Below are 18,530 nucleotides of genomic sequence, written 5' to 3'. Positions count from 1 at the left end.
GTGAGACCCTTAACATGACAAAGACCATTGCTCAAATGTGTCCCTCCTTCCAGTGTTATCAAAATCACAACAGGTTTTGACTTGGAAGTTTTACCTAAACCTAAAAGCATCCTCCTTTAGCAAGTCAGTGTGTCTCTGTAAGAGTATTTGCATGTGTTTTTTCAGCTTTAACTATGAGCAAATCGTAGTTTGCTTAGTGGTTGTGTGTAGTCTTAACATATTTCTCTTAAACAGAAAGGCCTCAATCATCTCAGAAGTGATCATGATAAAGATTAAATTCATTTATTATCATAAACCTCCACACTTACTCTACAGTTGTAGAACCGGTCAGATTACGGTTTTCGTACCAGAGGAGGTAAACATAGTGGCTTTTGTTAATGTTGATCTGTCTATGATAGCAGGGGGATTAGGGTTTTTTTTATTATACGGTTCAGCTGTTCATGTCCTGTTGGCACAACACTGAAATGGAAATGATCTTGTCTGTGAGTTGTGCTGCCTGCCTGGCTGGTTGGTGATTTATCATTGATCTTCCCATCAGAACTGTTTCATATCAGCTAGTCGTGGGACAACACAATTAAGGAAGATATGTATAATATAGAAAATAAGGTATATTTGTGTAAATCAGCATTATTTTTGTTTTGTCTTTTCTTGCTGTTATCCCATGTCTGTGTGTTAAGTACAGAAGTGGGGTCAGGACATGGTTAGCCTAGCTTAGCATAAAAACAGCCACACCAACAACTCTAAAGCTGACTAATTAAAGTGTTGTTGTTTGGTCCTAGTATTTCTGTATGGATTTTGTGTTGGCTGCTTATCCCTCTCCCTATCGCCCTCTCTCCCGCTTTCTCCCTTGCTCTCTCTTTCTCTCTCTCTTTCTGGCTAGTTGTTATCCCCAGTTTACAGGCTTTGTGCTAAGCTATGCTAACCCTGTCCCAGCTCCAGCTCCATATTTATCACAAAGGCCCAAGACTGATATCGAACACCTCATTTAAGAAAGTGAATAGGCACAGTTCCTAAAATATTAAACAATTCCTTTTAAAAATAATAATAAATAATGATAAAATATTTTATATAATAGAGTTGAATTAAATTATAGGATGTGCAATATAATGCATATTACAGAATACTGAATGCGGTACAGATGTGATTATCTCTCTAAGGGTGCTGCCTTTCTGTTCCCAATGTTTTGCCATGTTTAACATTTTTAACTTGACGTTTTAGATGTTATGGTGTCAAGAAAATGTATGAGAGTTCATTCCAAATACCTGAAGCTGTGCCAGATTTTCAATTTGTCAGGTCTTTACAGTAATTAAGTCTAACTGTCGGATAAATTCCAGCCGAGCACAGTGGGCTACTCTGTGTACTCAACAGGGCACAACTTTATATCCCTGAATAACATTGACATTGTTACTGCTTCAACGTCCATACACATGCCGATGAATAGTTGTTTACTCCAGAACCATCATCTAGTGGTTTCTATTATTTACCATCATTCTCAACATTTCCCAGCACTTGAGCAGCTTTAATTTCCCATCAAGATTACTTGTACTGCAGAATAAAGGACAGCAGAAAAAGAGGAAATATCTGATCAATGCAGTAAAAGGGAAGCGGCGAGTCCTGCAGTGTTAAAGAAACAGTACTGTTTTCAGACACATTCGAGGGATCTGTCATGCGGTGGTTTTTCAATTACAGGTGATAGTTCCTGTCTGAACCGAAACTCGAGTTAAGTTGAATTATGAGGATTCAAGCCCAAGAAGAGTTTGGGAAAGCAGCGTCAGGGAATTCACTGTAGAGCAGCTGACTGTACTGTGCAGTGGAGGTGATGAGCAATAGCTGTCTTATAGCATGTAAATTTGGTGTCAAATGTTGCTTTACAAATGACTGTAGATGGTGACAGGTGATGTGATGCCTGCTGACAGCATGCGTGCGCGTGTTTGCGCGTGTGTCATGTAGAAATGATTCACATGAACACTTGAGCATTGGGGCAATGCAAATAGAGGTGTGTGCTGGTAATGAATAAACTCAATGTTAATATTTTCAAATTATAATAATAAGTTATAACACATTTCATTGATGTTAAAAGTCAGGCATTGGTTTCCTGAAACTTGCTTTTACCTGCGTACATGGTTATATGATTCTGTTTCCATTTAGTAAAGTAGTAGTGAAAAATATAGTGTTTTGACTCTAAATAACAGGTGAATGAGGAAGTCAATGTTCTCACGGCCGCAGATATTTATACCCATCAGCCTCACGGTATGTTGGTGGCTCTGTGTGTGTGTGTGTGTGGAGAGGACAGACAGGAAATTAATCTGATTGGCTCTGAGCTGCAGCAGTGCCCGAACGCCATTCGTTTGGTCAGGTGGCGCTGTCTCTGACTCATTTCCCAGGGGAGGGAAGGAAACCCTCCAGTCAGCGCTGTAGTCTGCCTCCCCCTCAGATAAATTATGCATCTCACAATGTGTGTGTGTGTGTGTGTCTGTGTGTGACGGAGGCTGAGCCTTGATGAGCACTGTGCATGGAGTGTGTGTATGACTATGTTTTATCTACTTTCTAGACCCACCACTTCTCATTGCTGTAGTGTAGATTATCTATTCTGAGCTGCTTTTACAGTAAGAGCAAGAATGCGTGGGAAGACTCCTCATTCACCCTTTTTGAAGCATAAATTATGTGTTTAAGGTCACAGGATCTGAGCGGAGGAGCGTAGAAGTCAAATGTATAGATGAAACAGACTGGCTTAAAGCGGTTTAAACACAACCCTGAGAAATTGGTAGGAGGGTATAGTTTTGTCTGTGTAGTGTCGCCATCTGGGCAAGCCTACTCACATCTCTTCCTTTTTTTGTCGTTGAACCCTCAAAATGCTACTTGCTTCGAAAATACTGTGCGAACATTGCATGTGTGGTTTTCCTCCTGCACTGCAAAAATATGCAGGTCAGAAAAATAGGAACTTGCAAAACTAACGCCCAGACATAGTTGCCTTTTACGTATCATAAGCTCACAGAACTTAAGAATTTTAGAAATCAGTCAGTGGAAAAATAATTGTACATGCATAAACAGAAATGTAAAAACTATTTTTTAGGGGGAGTTACATGTCTTACTTGCAATTTGCACTACTGAGGGAGATACCGCACAGTGGCTGGATGGATAGACTGCTACTCGTCAAGAACTACTGTAGAACCCCCTTTAAAATGTCAAATTAGCATTTTTACACATTTGTTTGAGCATTAATTAAGTCAAACAAGATACTTTATGTAATTGGTGAGCTTTAGAGTTGGCATGGGTGTTTTTTGAACATTGGACAGAGCCAGGCTAGCTGTTACCTCCTGTATAGTCTTTATTTACATTCATGTATTTTCAGATTATTTCTATCTTTCAACACTTGTGGGTCATAAATCTCTAAGCCATTATCTAAATACCTCAACCAGCCCACCTGACTTAGCAGTCAAAGTGCTGAATAAGTATTGACCAGGGGTGTCACGAGAGCTGGTCAGATTAAATGCCGTCTTGGCAGACTCACTTAATTGACATTTTCCACATGCTATCACGTCGCACATAATTTTTCTCACATAGTGAAAAACAAATATAAAAAAAGTATAACTGATGACATCAACTCGCGGAGCGAATCGATGATGCAACACCGGGTACGTCGTGATAGTAATGAACACTGTGAGTCCAGATCCAGATAGTTGTGATCAAGTGGTAACAGTGTAGTTGCAATATAAACATTTAACGTTAAAAACTGAAGTGCAACCTTGCTCTGTTTGGGACTGTGAACTGCACTATCGGAGGTGAAATGAATGTGTTTGGATTTGTGGTTAGATTACTGCCCATTACAAGTGTTCTCAGTTAGTAAAGGTGTAGGCAGATGGTCTTAAAGAATATTATGAAACTTTATTAAATGATGATAATAATCTCGTAATATTACAACTTTTTTCTCAACATGTCAGAGAACACATATATGTGGGATTCTGATTATGCAGAAGGTTTTGAACATGAGCAGAAATCCTGTTGAAACACAGGAGCTATTAAAGTCAAGGAGTTCATTACTGAATTCAAATGAATTAATTTATCAATGAGGTGAAAAGGTTCCACAGTCATCTTTATAAGAGTTTTTTTTTACCGAACAAAGACACAAAAGAAAAGGGGAGACTACATCATGTGTTTTGACTCCGCAGGAAAGGTTTTAAATGAGAAAAAGCAATGAAAGCAATAAACAATGTCTGAGAGACTTACTGCATTATATTTTGGATTGTCGTCTTCTGATTGTGTGTTTACCTTTACAGAAACAAATAAACACAAATAATATATGTCAAATTAGTACCCTGATTGTGGCAATACTACTACTGTACTGTATTAAAAAGTGACAAATTAGTTTTGAAACATAAGCAAATATTGTCCTCTTTTCCACAGAGCTGAGTTCCACCCTTATGGAGAAGATGCAGGCCCAGGAGATGATGAGCGGCCTGAGGATACCGGAGATGGACGAGCTCGGCCAGTTCTTTCGCTCCCTGCCAACTTCCACGCTGGTGGGCATCGGCGCTTTGACCGCCGTGCTGGCGTACTGGTTAGCCACCAGACCCCGTCCCATCAAGCCACCCTGCAGCCTGCTACACCAGTCTGAGGAGGTGCCGGTAAGATGGAGCACACCCTCGCACGGGCACAAATATATATATATATATATATAGATACTTCAATAAGAATATTACGGTGATGGTCTCATCCACAAATGCTGAATGTGAAAACGTTCACAAACACATATCAGCAACGATAGACTCATTTGCACACACACCAAGGGGATAATTCGAATATCACTTCTTAAGTAACTTCACTTTAAGTTTGATTTGCTCACTGCAAATACACGAACTGTGCAGTCTTACCATAAGTTGCCAAAATCCAGATGAGAAAAGTTAGTTGATGAAAAAATGCTGATACACTCATTTGGGTCACCTTCAATTGTTATTGCACTCAAATCAATAAGCTTCATGAGCAGGATGGAGTGCTTTGTGTTTTTATGTTTTATTTTTTTTGCCCTGGGTTTTACCTGCCAGGCGACATGCACGCTGCCCAAACCATGTGAACGCTGAAGCTTGTTGGGACAGCATCCTGAGAGGGAGACCTGCCACCCCTACCATGATCTCCTCTGCATGTATTTCAGAAAAATAAATTATCTGATTATATAAATCTGATTAATACGTTGATTAAGAATACACTAGATTTGAGCACTAATCAAAAAAATAAGGCAGTGAAGGACAGTTTAGTAAAGATGTAGATACCCTTTCATTAAGTGTCAGACCTTTGCCAATGAAACTAAATGTGATTTCAAGTAGGGTTTGGTGCATTGTTAATACATGATTTCTAGTTTGTTAGACAGACATTATTAAGGAATGCATATGAACCATTGTGTTATTTTGATTGAAAAACGTCTGAATTCATTGTGTGCCTCCATTTCTGAAACAAAACCTGCACCCTTGCCACACACACAGACTCAATACCTGGTAACACTCACAAACCTACACACACCTTATGCACTGTCACAAAGTCACAGAAAGAGGTTTTTAAGGTATTGGACTAAAACACACATGCAACTCTACTTATTCTTGTGACCATTGACCTCAGCAATGCTGAGCCAGAAGTGGTGTTAAATACACTGTACTGTTTTTTTGTAAAAGTTTTGTTTGTTTGCTTTTAAACTTCAATCTATAATCTTTAATCATTAATAATAACGATAATAATATGTTGTTGTCTTTATCTTAATAGCATCACAAATATATACAAAGTTACATACAAAATGGAAACACAGGAACATTGTAAAAATTTGCTCTGTTTAACCTCTCTTTGTTTAATGCTCGCAAGCTGTGGGTGCAACGTAATTACACAACTGTCCTGGTATAACCTTAACCACCATCCCAAGCAAACCAAACACACACTGTTTTTCACACAAACACACCACAGCCAAGTGCTTTCTCACTGACCGGTGAGACTGGCAGCATTTGTTGTCAATGTGAAACTCATTTGAGAGGATTTTTGTGGCTAACCTATGAGGCTTATTTTTACCTGAGAAAGGTGTTTGAAGTAGTCACACGACAGTCTAAGAAACGACTGTATATCTGACAAGCAGATACACGCATACAAAGGCACACAAACACATTCAGAAAAGTTGGCATTTGTTATGCGTTTCATAACATTACAGTCTCCCTAATCTCTTCAACCTAAACGACTCATTTGCAAAAAGGAATTTGATCCAGCCAATGTAAATGAACTCTCTGCAACCAGAAATGCATCAGCAATGTAAACACCGAGGAATGAAACAAAGCTCAGATCAACTCAGCAGCTCAGATATTTTTATATCCATTAGTGAGCTAACAAAAGGGCCTTTCCTAGCTCACATTCAATTATCATTTACAGAACAAGGAAAAAATTTTCTTCTTACGCTCACTCTCTCAGGCTTTGGTGTTTGTTCAACACCCCAAGAGTTTAACAAAAGGTTGTAAAAATTATTATTTGTCTCTCTCTTACTTTGTGTCAGCATGAAGATGGAGGTCGCAGGTCCATGATGGGCGACAGCTCCAAGCTGCTGACTCATTACCATGATGACGCCAGGACCATGTATGAGGTCTTCCAGAGAGGCCTCCACATATCTGGTGGGTAGAATTTCAGGAGGAAAAATAAACATTATTTAGTGATTACTCACTCACACACATCTGTCTGTATGTGTATACAGACAGATGTTCATGCAGATAGAGAGCTGAAGCCTGCCGACTTTTCAACTTTAGACTTAAACAGCTTTCCCCATAGAGTGTTTCTTTCATTCATTCATTTGTTTTTCTGCCCATATTATAATACTAATCTTTATCTATTATATCTACATGACAGCATATACTTTTATGTAATCAATAATGTTATTTGATACCAGTAGGTAGAACAGAAGATAAAAAGCATGTAGCACAGACTAAACCTGAAATAGGTCAAATATGAAAGGGTAATTAAGGATCAACAAAGCAGCTGTGATCAAAAAGTTAATGGAAAATAATAACCTGTCAATATACCTTTAGAGGGAATGTGAAAACATAAGTACATGTCCACTTCTTTTTTTCAAAATCACATTGTTCCAAATTAGTGCCTCTAAACTACATAATTTAACCAAGAAAGTGCCTTACAGAGATTAAACATCTTTTAGAAGAGTCTCCTGGCCAACATAGCAGCAGAACATACATACTTAGTATATTTTACAGTAAAAGTCAGGATTTCACTATTTTAAACAAAAAAGTTATAGAATGCTAATGAAAGTAACAGCAACTCCCATGAGTCTTAGCCATGGATGAAGGTAAGTCAAAACCTCATGGGAGCGTTCAGTTAATAATTAGGCAAATGATTGTTTAAAATATTGTTACTGTTTTCTCTTGATTAAAAGGACAATGTGCTCAAATTGTACTGCCCACTACATTAGCACATTTTCATTTAGCTTATGGACAAACCAAAGGATCATGTTTCAACTTTTCAGAAACACTAAGATTTACACAGTACACATTTAAGAATACACAAAATACTTGTCAGGACCTTCCAGTACGTATGATCTAATCTCTTTTGTCATCACACAGAAGTTTACAGATTGTAAAGTTAAAAGACTACACACACACACACACACACTCTCTGTGATACTTTTTTCATGTAGGCAATATTACACACGTGTGAGCAACGCTGGGGACAGAGATAGCTCAGGGTCTGACAAAGCTGTGGTTTGACCATAAAACCTCCCATACTATCTCTGCTGCTGGAGGTAAAATTAGTCCTCTGGTTGTCAAGGTGATGGCCATCGTTGCTAACGGTAACAGTGTCAGGGCTCTCGGGAGTTTAAGTGACTAAGTGACTGACTCACAATGCAGAGATGTTCCTACCTAATATTGCTCCAACCAGACCTGCATCTTCAGGAGTGACTTACTTATTATACCATTTATACTAATTTACTATTACTATTTAAGAATATGTATACCCGTGCCAATCAAAATTTGAGTGCGTAAAAAAGTGACTGATCAAAGTGAATGATTAGTTACATAAGTATAAGTCAAGCATTTGCATACAAAATACGGTGTTAAGAGTGCTCCATTTATGTATTTATTTCAAAAGGTGATTAATTAATTTGAAATGGGAAAACTTGAATTAAGCTTTAAACCTGAATTAAGCTTTAAACCTGCAATAATAATAATTCAAGTCACGTTTGAGGCCACCTGATCAATGTAAGACCAATATTCAGTCTCTTTTATCTCTTTTTTTTGGTCACTACTAACTGCTTAGGGAAATATCCAGCAATTTACCTCCACTACACCTGTCTATCATCTGTCTGGTACTGAGCAGGTAGTGTATAATGAATGATGAATTTTTTAAGGTTTTTCACTGAAAACACATGCTGTGCCTCAAAGTGACCCAAAACAGTAAAGTTTTGGCTGGACAGCGAAATAATGAGCTGAAACTCACTATAAAGCAGAGAGGAGCTGCAAATTCAGGTGATAATTCTCCGTAGGTTAATCACGATGAGCAACCCTTTTCACATTATTACATTGTTATTACATTATTACATTGCACATTGTCAGTATAAAAATAGTGATTATAGCTGCTTTAAGTGACTGTTTTGAGTGTTTGAGCCTTCATGGTTTGAGTGTACAATCACCATTAGGGTTGCTAACAGTGTTGTGGTCATATATTTGAAAGACTCATTCTTCATCAGTCGGTTTCATAATGTTTTGTCCAGACACCACATTGATGTTTTACTGTGGTGCTCAACAGGTGATGGACCTTGCTTAGGCTCGCGGCTTCCTAACCAGCCTTACAAATGGATGTCCTACAAAGAGGTTAGTGCCATTCAACAACAACTGTTGCATTCCTAGAAGACAAAGGGAAGGGAACTGTAAAAAGATATATCAGGCATGTGAAAACTTCCACGGGCATTTGCTATAAAATGCGTTCTATATTGTTAATAAAACAGAATTTAGGTTGTTTTACAGTTGCAACTAATTTAACCCTCCACTTGGTGCATGAAATATGTTGTTGCACTTATACCCCCGGCACCTCAGCTGTTGCATTAGATCATCCATCTCATTGGATTACTTACTCACATGTTAGGATCAGTGTCAAATATTTACATTGAAAAAAGTCTGTGTGGTTAGCTGTGAGAACACAAAAAGTCTTCTGTTGGCTGAGGGCAACTCATTGCGTAAGATGGTTAAAGATCTTTGTTTGCAACAGAACATTATTTTTTTCAGACATCATCATATGTCTTTGCCATTCTAAAACTTTTTAAAATATACATAAATACCATTTTCTGTAAAACACCCAAATGGCAAACATCACGATCACGCATCGTCAGCTTTGTAATGACATTTCATGTGCTATAATCTGGCCATCCAGTCCATTTCAACAATCAGGTCAACAATCAGGTGTAGTTTGCAACCGACACACCACAGAGGCATTGTGGATCTAAATCTGCCAGGCTTTTATTATTATTATAAGCATTATCATGTCACGCTGGCTTTACAGAATCATCGCTTCTCCATTCTGCAATGACAATGGTGCATATGATAACATGGCAAGTGAAGCTGCAAAAGATTGGCTTAACTAGGTAATTGAAATGGAAAACAGCAATTGATTCAAATGATTAAGAGATTGTCAAAGTAGTTGCTGATTATTTTTCGGTCAATCAATTAACCAATTCATCGACCACATTTTTTCAGCGCAGTTGTTTCAGCAATTGTTTACTCAAATCAAAGATCCGTCAGCTTTGTTGGGATATTCTTATTATTACGATCTCCTTATTAAAACCAGGTCACAAGTCAATGTTTGATGAACAATTACTTATATTTGGAAAGTAAATCTGAAGGTGTCGCCTTCAGCGTGACGACACATGTTAACTACACAACCTTCTTCATATGTAATACAGTCAGCTGCTTCAGCTGTAGCAACAGGGGTGATTCTGTATATCACATGTGATTATTGAAGTTCCCCCTCTTGCAGTTTTTCTCTGTGCGGACTATTAAGGCTCTGTGCTGACAGTTAAGGTTGCTACAGTGGTCGTCAGCCAGAATGCATCCGTTTTGTATACCAAAACGTATTCCTTGAAGTATCTCTAGCAGCTCCAACAGCAACCTCCCTTGAAGCAGTTTCATGTACCACCAAATCCTTGAATACGGGAGATACCCTGACATGTTTTAGAAAGTCATGGCAGCGGGGGTGGAAGTAGTTTGGAGGGAATTTTATTTAGACAAGGGATGTAGAAATCTACAGTAAGTTCTCAACGCCATATGAGAAGTGGATTACAAAACCTTCAACATTAGTTTATGACATCATGGAATGCGTTTCAAGAGAATGGTGCGTGGAAGTTTTTTTATTGTTTTGGCTCATTCATGACACTGTAATTCCCAGGAAAGCCAGGTGAGTCCAGGTGGAAATATAAGAAGACTTATGCTGAAACAGTGGAGTTATTACTAGCTTTCTTTGTTGTCTTAGCTCTGATGTCTTACACAATCACGGTAACTTGAGAAATGAGATTGTGGCAGTGCAACATAATAGATAGTCATGGATTTATTGTGAAATGGAAACCATGGATGTTTCCAAAATGGCCTTAAATTGTGCAATGACCTTTAATTGTTATTGTGTTTTATAGCTGAAGCATGGTAGAAAATTAACATACTATAACCAGCATTTCCCTTTTTTCCAGGTCCCTTAATTTAGCTGAATAGTTACTAAATAGTACCGTAATAAACACAATACTGAACACTAATTCGCATTCCTGCTTCGTACTGTAACTGTTTTCCATGAAGCTGAATTAAACAGCATTTGTTTGGTCCAGGTGACAGCCCGGGCTGAGCATCTGGGCTCAGGCCTTCTGCACCAGGGATGCCAGCCCAACCCCAACCAGTTTATTGGAGTGTTCGCCCAGAACAGGCCAGAGGTGACTTTCCCTTTTCGTCTCAATCTCTGTCTCTTAACTTTTCATGCCGTCTCTCTTTCGACTCCGTCTCTCTGCATCACTGTATCACATCTGCTGGCTCGGACAAGATACATGTTAACGATTTTACAGGTGGTCTCCTTCACACAACAGGCCACTGATGTAAACACACACACCCACTCAAGAACTGTCGCTCATTTTTACAGAGGAACCTTTTCTGTCTTGAAAAATAAAAAATAAAAAAATAATAATAATAACAAAATGTTTGCAGTGTTTTTGCTTGAAACAATAACAGTGTGTATATGTATGGCCTAAGTGTAACACAAATATAGAATTAAGTTGTATGTGTTTTTAATTTTCAAGGATAAAGATGCATGATTAAACTCTAACCCCAGACCTTTGACCCCTGGCTTGTGTGTGATTGTAGTGGATCATCTCAGAGTTAGCTTGCTACACCTACTCCATGGTGGTGGTTCCCCTGTATGACACACTGGGCCCAGACGCAATACGGTTCATCATTAACACTGGTGAGAACATACACATCACACGCAGACAAACTCATATCAATGCTAGCTGCCAGCCACACTAACAGACACACACACACAACAGTATTTAGGAGTGATAATCTCTTCTAAGCTTTGAGTTTGAGATGTAAATGTGGCAAACTATCCTATCCTCATTGAAGGAATAAACCATGAAGCCTGCAGCTAAACAACTCACTGCACATATAGCATGTGTCTGGATTTTGAACAGCAACCTAAACCAGTGTGACTGACTGAATCAGTAGCTAATAGCAGTGGAGCTCCCCTCACTGGTGACTGACGGCACTGTTGTCTGCTCAGCCATGATACACAGGGTTACTTCCTGGATGAAAGCTTACTGAAGGACTCCAAAAGCCATAGAAACAGTCATGATGTGATAACTCTGCTGCAAATGTGTGGCTGCTAAGCCATTAAACATAGGTCTAGTTTGGTACTAACATGCTCTTGTGTGCTTATATCATTTCAGCTGACATCTCCACAGTCATCTGTGACAAAGTAGAGAAAGCTCAGGTGCTTCTGGATAATGTGGAGCGGAAGGAGACTCCGGGCCTACGAAGAATCATCCTGATGGATGCCTTTGACTCAGCCCTTGTGGACCACAGCAAGGGCTGTGGCGTCCACGTGCAGGCAATACAGGAAGTGGAGGTATGACATGTGGGGGAAAAAATCCCTACAAAGCTATCTGGTGAGATAATTGACTGAGTGCAAGTAATTATGCAAGTGCAAGTAACTAATCTGATATATTTTCAAGGTTTTCTGCACTCTAGCTTCATATAAAAACAAGCACAATGTGTCATATCTAGAATGATTTACATCTTCTAAAATGTTGTTACATGCCCACAAATGAAATCAGGTTTCAGCTTCCTTTTATTGTTGTCCTTGAGTTCATTACCAATAACGAATAACAGCAACCACTATGGCTGATAGAGGACACATCATTGTCACCTGACTATTGACTATTCAGGGGAAGTGGGCGGAAGCAAACAAGCCGCCATTGTTTTGGTAGCATCTCCCTTGAAAATCTGCACCATAACACTGTAGTGTATGTTTCTTTAACAGGCAATCGGGATGGTTATATTGTATTTTACTTATTGTCTAACTCAATGTACTTAGAACAGTGTGCATTAGTTGGGAATGACTTTCAGCCTTGGATTCAGCGCTCTAGTGAGTATTTACAGCAGCAGGACGGTGTATGTGGAACTGACTCAAAATAAACTACAGTGGCAATGTTATGAAGGAACATGCTTTAGTTAGTAGTTTCTGGAGAGCAAAGGAGGTCTATTAGGCAGATAAATAGGCTATATCAGGCCAACATTGTTGATTTGTTGACAATCAGAAAAATACTTAGTATATTGCTTGCTTTATGCTTTAACTTCAAATCATGGAGACCGTGATTGATCCAAACATCTGGGTGTGACTGTCAGTCAGTCAAAACAAAAATTAAGTTTAGATCTGATCAGCACATGATCAAAAAAATTTGTTTGTTAGGCATGTTAAGAGAGATCTTTATCTATTTTTATTTATCTCTTGTCTGGCTGCACAGAATCTGACAGATAAGTGGCATCCACAAGTACAACACAGACAACACAAAGTATATTTACAGTAATTTCACTGTTCTTTTCATTACTGTTAGTGTGGATGCTTCATTAGCTCACAACAAGCAGACAAGTGAAAATGGTCCAGCAGATCATAGTAGTGTCTATCGCAAAGGCCAATTGTTTTGAAAGATGCAGGTTTCCTTTCATCATAACGACAAAAGAGGAAAATGTTTTGCATGCTTAAATAAAATAAAGGGTTTAATAGCACAATGAGGACATTCCATTGAGCTGCAGAAAGCCAAAACAATCACAGGAAAGTAGCTGGAAGCCATGTGGGTACATTTTTTTTACACTGATCGACCTTCATGGAAGTGTGTGAACTGTGACAGTCTGATAGACATCAAGCTCATCTGGTTTACCACGTGGTTTAAAATAAATGAAAGGACTTATTGCAAATGCTGTTGAACAATAAAGCGTACACAAATGCATGGGGCTTGACAAATTTCTACTCCTAGAAATGGCTTTCTGAGCATAAATTTGCATTCCATCAACATAGAACCACAAATATTTGGCCTTTAGTAAACAAATGATATTGGATAAGCATGCTGTCCTATAAAACAGAGCTCAGAAGACATTCACTATTATTATTTACTATATAAGGAGCCATGTTGGAAAAAGCAATATAAATAATAAGCTATGACTAAGATCATTTTGATTTCATTTATGCATATGAAGTGTCCACTTGTAATATTTTCATTTTGTTTTTTCTTACAGGCTCTGGGAAGAGAGCACTACAGAAAACCCGTAGTAAGTAATTCAAAATTCAACTATACATTGGGAAAGATGTACCATACATATTTTTAACACTGCTAGCAGCTTTTCATTGGCAATGTTGGTGGACCATTTTGGTCCAGATGGAAACATCTACTATTAGATGGATTAGCTAACCATAACATTTTGTACAGTCCGTGTTTAATGCTAACACACTATACTAAGATGGTGAACATGCTAAACATTACATCTTCTAAACATCAGCATGCTGGCATTGTTGTTGTGAGCCTGTTAGCATGCTGATATTAGCAGTTCAAGACTGTCCAATTTTTTTTTTAAAGTATCTATAAATTCACAGATCTTTAGGCTTCATTTACATTTTTGTGAATTTTGACAATTCAGCCTCAACCCTCTGACTACTGGGTGGTAGCCAGCTAAACTAGTAGCCAACCCTCTCATGAAAGAAAGAGTTTAAAGAGTCTAGTGACAGCTTTTTGGCAACTTACACATTAACATTACACATACTACTGCTGGTACAATGTCAATGACTGATGACTGAATTTTTTTTCTCCACAGCCACCAGCACCAGATGACCTGTCTATTGTGTGTTTCACCAGTGGCACCACAGGTAATTATTGTGGAAATTGTGGGAATAATTATTTGTTTATGGTGCTGAGAAATTCACACATAAACCTAGTTCACACTAACGGCGGTTTCATGTATAGTTTCGCATCATTTCACAATTGTGTGTTTTCTTGACAAAACGTGATTTGGAGACCAGAATCGAGTGACAGAGCCGCTGTCAGCTTGTGTAGTGTGTGACCCCCATCAACGATCAGTCATGTAGCGTGAACGCCACAACGACTTCAAGACTCCCGTCAAAAGATGGCAAGTTGTGTAGTGTGAACGTCACGGCGATCAGCCGACGCTGAAAATCGTGTAGTCTGCACAGTCTGCATGACTTAAGGCTTGTGCAAGAAACAGCTGTTGTTTGTTATTATAAAGATACCAATTATAAAGCTCCATTTAATTCTATTAAAACAGTAAGTGCAATCCGAATCAAAATCAAATACTCTTTTTTTTTTTTTTAAATACATATAAAACATTTGGTCAGACCTGGGGACAGGTTGAATAACGAATTTAAATACCAATTAAATAACGCTTGTTCTGCATCATTAATTGACAGGTTGGACAGGACAACTGCTGATGACACACGTGTTCCAGTCATAACTCTTTCAACAGAAATTTAACAGAATTCCAGATGGTGATGTGTAGCACATGCATTCATTCGTTTTTATTAGTTAGGCCTGCTTACTTTTTATTTTATTTTATATTAGACTCTTTATTCACTAACAACACTATGGATTGGCTGTAACAATAGTCACCTGCACTTTTATTTGTGTTTCAGTGGACACAATGTTGAGTTCAGGGAGTTTGGCAGTTCAAACTGGAATCACTCAAGCTGAAAATAAAAGCTCAATTAACAGACACAGAAGTGTAGGGCTGGGGTCTTGTGGGTTCAAGGATAAAGTTAAGGGATTAGGTTTGGAGAGGGTGTTTTATTAAAATTTATTTTTTATTATATATAAGTTGTTTTGTGTATGTATGTTTAATATTTTTAGTTCTTACTGTTATTTTAGAATCAAATGTTCAAAGAAAACGGAAAAGAGCATATTGCGATCTAATTGCACATATATATGTGTGGGTTTATGATATATGTAAATGCTGTCAATTAAACATTAAATTAATAATAGAGATAAAACCAAAATGTCACCTATTTAATGTATTTAGTATTTTAGACACTTAAATGCAGCTTTAACTAAATACAATGACTGCACAGCAGTTAATACTGTAAATACTTTGAAGCATAGAGCATAAAAAATACCACATAAAAATTTCCATTTACAACAAGGAAGGGCTCTGATTCCTAGGATTATGATGATTTTTGGAGCTAGAAATGGATCAAATGCTTTAAAAGGGGGGTTGAAAAGGCAAGCCTTTACTGTAAATGAATCCAGTTTCTTCACAGCAGCAGAGTGACATAATAGCGTTAATGTAATTTGCCCTCTTTTCATTATATAAACATTCGCTCTGGATCCCGCAGCATGTCCTGACACATTCATGTGAGTGAGGGAGGGTCTTATTCCACAGCAGCAGCAACTGTGGCTGAAGCCAACAGGCAGGGGAACAAAAGTCAGGCCATGTCAGGACACACTGGTGTCTGTTTACAAGAAACAGCAGCAGTAGTTGGCCATGTTCAAGGCGCCACTGAAAACGCTGCCACCTGCTGGCTGGCTGTAAGAGAGACATGAAGCAACCCAAACATGGGGTTTGCTTTCCACGTCACTCTGTTATCTTTCAAAAAATCTTGTTCACGGTAAAGTCAGATGACATGTCTGGAAAGAGGAACACTAATCCTCCATCATTGTTTCATATAAACTTTTGTGTGTGTGTGCAATGAACTTACAGTAGCTCAGAAATAATGGTGGCTTCAAAACACAGTCTGGTAAATCAAGTAAATATTTAATTAAAGGGATTTGCTAAAAAAGAAACAGTATTCTCCAATTGTATTAGCTTACATGATTATTAGTAAATGCAGGTGAATTGTGGAAACGAGTTAATAATTAAAAACACATTTACAGCACATATACACTCACTGGCCACTTTATTAGGTACACTTTACTAGTACCGGGTTGGACCCCCCTTTTCCTTCAGAACTGCCTTAATTCTTTGTGGTATACTTTCAACAGGGTGTTGGAAACATTGACATGACAGCATCACGCAGTTGCTGCAGATTGAGATCTGGTAACTGTTGAGGCCACTGGAGTACAGTGAACCAGTGAACATTGTCATGTTCAAGAAACCAGTTTGAGAGGCCCAAAGTGTGCCAAGAAAATATCGAAAACACCATTACACAACCCCCACCAGCCTGAACCCTCGATACAAGACAGGATGGATACATGCTTTCATGTTATTTACACCAAATTCTGACCCGACCATCTGAATGTCGCAACTGAAATCGAGACTCATCAGACCAGGCAACATTTTTACAATCTTCTATCGTCCAATTTTGGTGAGCCTGTGTGATTTGTATCCTCAGTTTCCTGTTCTGACAGAAGTGGCACCTGGTGTGGTCTTCTGCTGCTGTAGCCCATCTGCTTCAAGGTTCGATGTGTTGTGCGTTCAGAGATGGTATTCTGCATACCTTGCCAGTGACGAGTGGTTATTTGAGTTTCTGTTGCATTTCTGTCATCTCGAACCAGTCTGCCCATTATCCTCTGACCTCTGACATCAACAAGGCTTTTTCATCCACACAACTGCTCCTCACTGGATATTTTTTGGACCATTCTCTGTAAACCCTAGAGGTGGTTGTGAGTGAAAATCCCAGTAGATCAGCAGTTTCTGAAATACTAAGACCAGCCCATCTGGCACCAACAACCATGCCACGTTCATAGTTGTTGGTGCCTCCAGAAGTCACTTAAATCCCCTTTCTTCCCCATTATGGTGCTCGGTTTGAACTTCAGCAAGTTGTTTTGACCAAGTGATTGGCTGATTTGCTATTTGTGTTAACAAGTAGTTTTACCTAATAAAGTGGCCAGTGAGTGTACATTATGTATGTGTGTGTACAGACAATGCATGCTGTTGTTCATCAGAACAGGTGTTAAAGTGTGCAAATGAGAACATAAATATTTATACATTTTGGAAAACTCAGTGATCTATTGAATTAAATGATATTATATATTTTGCTACCTCAAGCTCTATGTGTGAGACGTCTACAATATGCTGCTTTGTGTATCATACCTGATTGTACAATATTTAACAGCACAACTACATAATATAAATGCTCATTTGTTGACACAAGTCGTTCCTGGGTTCTAGGTTCTAAGACTTGAAATGCGAGTAAGATTCAGAGGAATTTCTTACAAAACCCAGGTTTGTCTTTCCATGCCAGATTCCTTTTGTGTTCCCCTTGGTTGAGTGTGGGATCCTCAGGCAGGTGGAGGGGAGTTTCACCTCTGTGATATCGGTGTGTTTGTGTTTTCTGTCTGTTGACACAGGGAACCCAAAGGGAGTCATGCTCACGCATGGGAACGTGGTGGCAGATTTCTCAGGCTTCCTCAAAGTAACAGATGTGAGTGACCCAGTCTTCTTTTGTTCTTTTCCTAGGAAATGTGATTCATCAGACTGCTTTGTATTGTTTTTTTCAACCTCTGCTTTTTCATGAACTGGCATGTCGAAAGATCATTTTGAAGGTGGCCTAATTGTTTCCTTGATTCTGTCTTCTCCAGAAAGTAATTTTCCCCAACCAAGATGATTGCCTCATTTCCTTCCTGCCACTGGCTCACATGTTTGAGAGACTTATTGAGGTAAATGGGCTCATTTGACATCTTTGACCACAGGAATGAGATAGTTATGTGTTTATGAGTTTCAAGATGAGACTAGTTGGGGCAGAGGAAGGAACTTTGTATAAAGAAGGTGGGCGTTAATTTATGATTTCTTACTGTGTGGGAAGGAGAAAGAGAGGAAGGGAGAGTCTCTGTTCTCCATTTCCCTCTCCTTTTTTTGGTTTAGCTATCCAGCTTCATGGACGATTGCCTTTTACAGCAACTGGTGTGCATGTTGCATCATTTCCTAGCATACTGAAGCACACACACCAGTGCACATGTATACATAAATGTGTAAGAATCTTCAACCTTGCACACAAGAAGCCACATTATTGAGAGAAATCAGGTTAAGGCAGGAAAT

At 38.7% G+C, this 18,530-nt stretch overlaps 1 protein-coding gene across 5 annotated transcripts in view; it reads left to right on the top strand.

Annotated features, from left to right (window-relative positions):
- acsl6 (acyl-CoA synthetase long chain family member 6) overlaps positions 1–18,530 on the top strand; it is a 38,106-nt gene that overhangs the window by 10,053 nt on the left and 9,523 nt on the right. For 4 of the 5 annotated variants that reach the window (XM_038707584.1, XM_038707583.1, XM_038707585.1 and 1 more), the window contains 10 exons: positions 4,405–4,625; positions 6,521–6,635; positions 8,776–8,840; positions 10,835–10,936; positions 11,361–11,460; positions 11,942–12,120; positions 13,788–13,820; positions 14,361–14,412; positions 17,843–17,916; positions 18,074–18,151. In XM_038707584.1, the coding sequence (XP_038563512.1) occupies positions 4,422–4,625; positions 6,521–6,635; positions 8,776–8,840; positions 10,835–10,936; positions 11,361–11,460; positions 11,942–12,120; positions 13,788–13,820; positions 14,361–14,412; positions 17,843–17,916; positions 18,074–18,151 (1,002 nt within the window). In that variant the 5' untranslated portion in view covers positions 4,405–4,421. Of the gene's footprint in view, positions 1–4,404; positions 4,626–5,042; positions 5,141–6,520; positions 6,636–8,775; positions 8,841–10,834; positions 10,937–11,360; positions 11,461–11,941; positions 12,121–13,787; positions 13,821–14,360; positions 14,413–17,842; positions 17,917–18,073; positions 18,152–18,530 lie in introns of those variants that run through there. The other variant, XM_038707587.1, reaches the window with a different exon arrangement.

The sequence above is a fragment of the Micropterus salmoides genome, unplaced genomic scaffold, assembly GCF_014851395.1.
Source record: "Micropterus salmoides isolate LMB-PRFRI ecotype aquatic unplaced genomic scaffold, ASM1485139v1 Ms_hic_scaffold_9, whole genome shotgun sequence".
NCBI lineage: Eukaryota > Metazoa > Chordata > Actinopteri > Centrarchiformes > Centrarchidae > Micropterus > Micropterus salmoides.
This window is presented reverse-complemented; position numbering and strand designations above follow the sequence as displayed.